The sequence below is a fragment of the Haliaeetus leucocephalus genome, unplaced genomic scaffold, assembly GCF_000737465.1.
Source record: "Haliaeetus leucocephalus isolate CR32 unplaced genomic scaffold, Haliaeetus_leucocephalus-4.0 Scaffold141, whole genome shotgun sequence".
Taxonomy (NCBI): domain Eukaryota; kingdom Metazoa; phylum Chordata; class Aves; order Accipitriformes; family Accipitridae; genus Haliaeetus; species Haliaeetus leucocephalus.
The window spans coordinates 2067157-2069267 of NW_010972577.1; the positions used below are offsets into that span (position 1 = coordinate 2067157).

At 38.1% G+C, this 2111-nt stretch overlaps 1 protein-coding gene across 7 annotated transcripts in view; it reads right to left on the reverse strand.

The window, feature by feature from the left end:
• Positions 1-2111, reverse strand: part of ICK (intestinal cell (MAK-like) kinase) — a 24023-nt gene that overhangs the window by 12947 nt on the left and 8965 nt on the right. For 6 of the 7 annotated variants that reach the window (XM_010561086.1, XM_010561088.1, XM_010561085.1 and 3 more), the window contains exon 4: positions 1581-1702. The exons of the other annotated variant lie outside the window; for it this stretch is intronic. In XM_010561086.1, coding sequence (XP_010559388.1) covers positions 1581-1702 — 122 coding nt within the window. The remainder of the gene's footprint in view (positions 1-1580; positions 1703-2111) is intronic. 7 annotated transcript variants of the gene reach the window in all.

Consider the following 2111-nt stretch of genomic DNA (forward strand, 5'->3'; position numbering starts at 1 on the left):
TCCCCAAGCATAAAAAAGCCATACTTTTGACTTTCCCTTGTTATTACCTAACAGCTGATGTGCTACTTCTTTCTCTTCTGTTATCTGAAAGAACAGTCTCATCTGCTACCACTGAAAACAAGAGGCTTTTCTCATAATATTCAGGCAAGAAGATCAGCCATGGCAGCCGGTTTAATGATAGCCCCTCTTACCATGAGAGGATTCTGATCATACAGCTCTGTACCAGCTGCCTCTGCACATGTCAAACCACAGTAGAGATGGGCTGGGGTGGCAATCAGTGACAATTTTATTCAGAAAAAGTCTAACAGTGAATGAAGAAGATGGCCTGGGCCTTACTCAATTTCCTGAGCTCGATTCCTCTCAAAAAAACTGACCATCACATATTTCAGAAGTGAGCTCAGCTACTAGAGTCAGCTTTACATATTTGCTTGCTTATTTTTTTAATTACAGCAGAAAGAGGATCATATTTCCTCTACAGTCCCTTCCAGCAAGACTGGCAATTTTAACCAAGACTTAAGCAAATAAATCACATCCTTAAAGGTTCGATTTATACAATGTCTAACCAATCCAAGGCCTGGCTAAACCGTAGAGAACATGATGTGGAGCACACTTTTACAGACATCTGCCCTTTTTGTTTTCATAAGGAGGTGTAATATATCAAGCATTCCTAAGAAATTCCTAAAGATAATTGGTGTGTATGTTATGTACTTGAACAATTTTCTCAAGGTTTATCACTCCATATAATTAAATATCAGCATCCACATATATGTGCCCAATTTAGTTACTGTTCTATACCTGTGCATGCATAATAAGTATTTTTATGCTTAAAAAGGTATTTTATGTAGTATTCACAGAGATATAACAGTAACTTTACTTTGTTAAATCAAGTAAAATTACTGACATCTCCCAAGCTGATTCTATGGTCCATAGAGAGAAAATGGCCTCCTCAGAGAACAATTCAAAGCAGGGAGCTATTTTGCCCCAAATTATCCTCTGGAGGATGCTATCATAGCCCAAAGGCTAAAATTAAGACTTTATTAATGCTACAGCAAATATAAAATGCTAGATTTTATTGAGAATGCTGACAAATAAAATAAGCAGTCTTTGGACACATGAGTTCAAATTGCAAGGAAAAAAAATTCCTAGAACCAATACAGAATTTGACCCCTCATGATTATCGTTTCAACCACTTTTTATTTAATCGTTTATTTGAGGAAGCCATAACAGAAGAGGTGGTGACACCACCTTCTAATAGAAAAAGCATTGCTAGGAGTACTTTCCTAGAAATCAATGCCTCTTCAGGGTGAGGGCTGTTAAAAGCCCACAGTTCCTAACTCTCAAAATAGTACCCTACTTATCTGCCAGGCTAATCTGGGAAGAGGCACTGGAAAGTCTCACTAAACTGTCTGGGATATGCTCAAAGGTGACAACCACAGCTCCTACTGCAGCACACAGCTTTAAGCCATAGTGATCTAAGCCTAAACAAACGATCCACAGTTCTTTGAAAAGTAACACGGGTGTTAAAAACACATTACGCAAGTAATTATTTTATCTCAGGAATGGGTGATGCTGTTACATACCTTTCTTTCATTAACTGATAAAGATTTTCCTTCATGTATTCAAACACAAAATACAGATGATCATTTTCCCTGATAACTTCTTTCAGCTTTACTACATTGGCATGGTTTAATTTCTTCAAAGACTAGAAACAGAAAATACAAACAGGATTTCACAAGGGTCTTATTCTAATGAAAAAGAAAAAAAACCTATTTCACTGATGCAGAAGACTTGGCTTCCAAAACTCTTCAGTATTTTAAATAATCAGGCAGCTCTGAGAACAAAGACCAGATCTCCAAGTATTACCAGTGACATGTACAGTACTGGTGATTCAAAAGCCAGCTATCTGGCATCACAGTAGGCACCAAAACAATTGCATTTTCTCTATAAGTAACTTCCAACTAGCAGAATTCACACTCTCCTTGTACTTGCACTGGCAATAGTCAGGTTAGACTTATGATTAAATATAACCCTGCAAATTCTTCCTTAGTGTTGTGGATTAACCCTGGTGGGCAGCTGAGCTCACTCATCCCTGCCCCCCGCTCTCCCCCCCC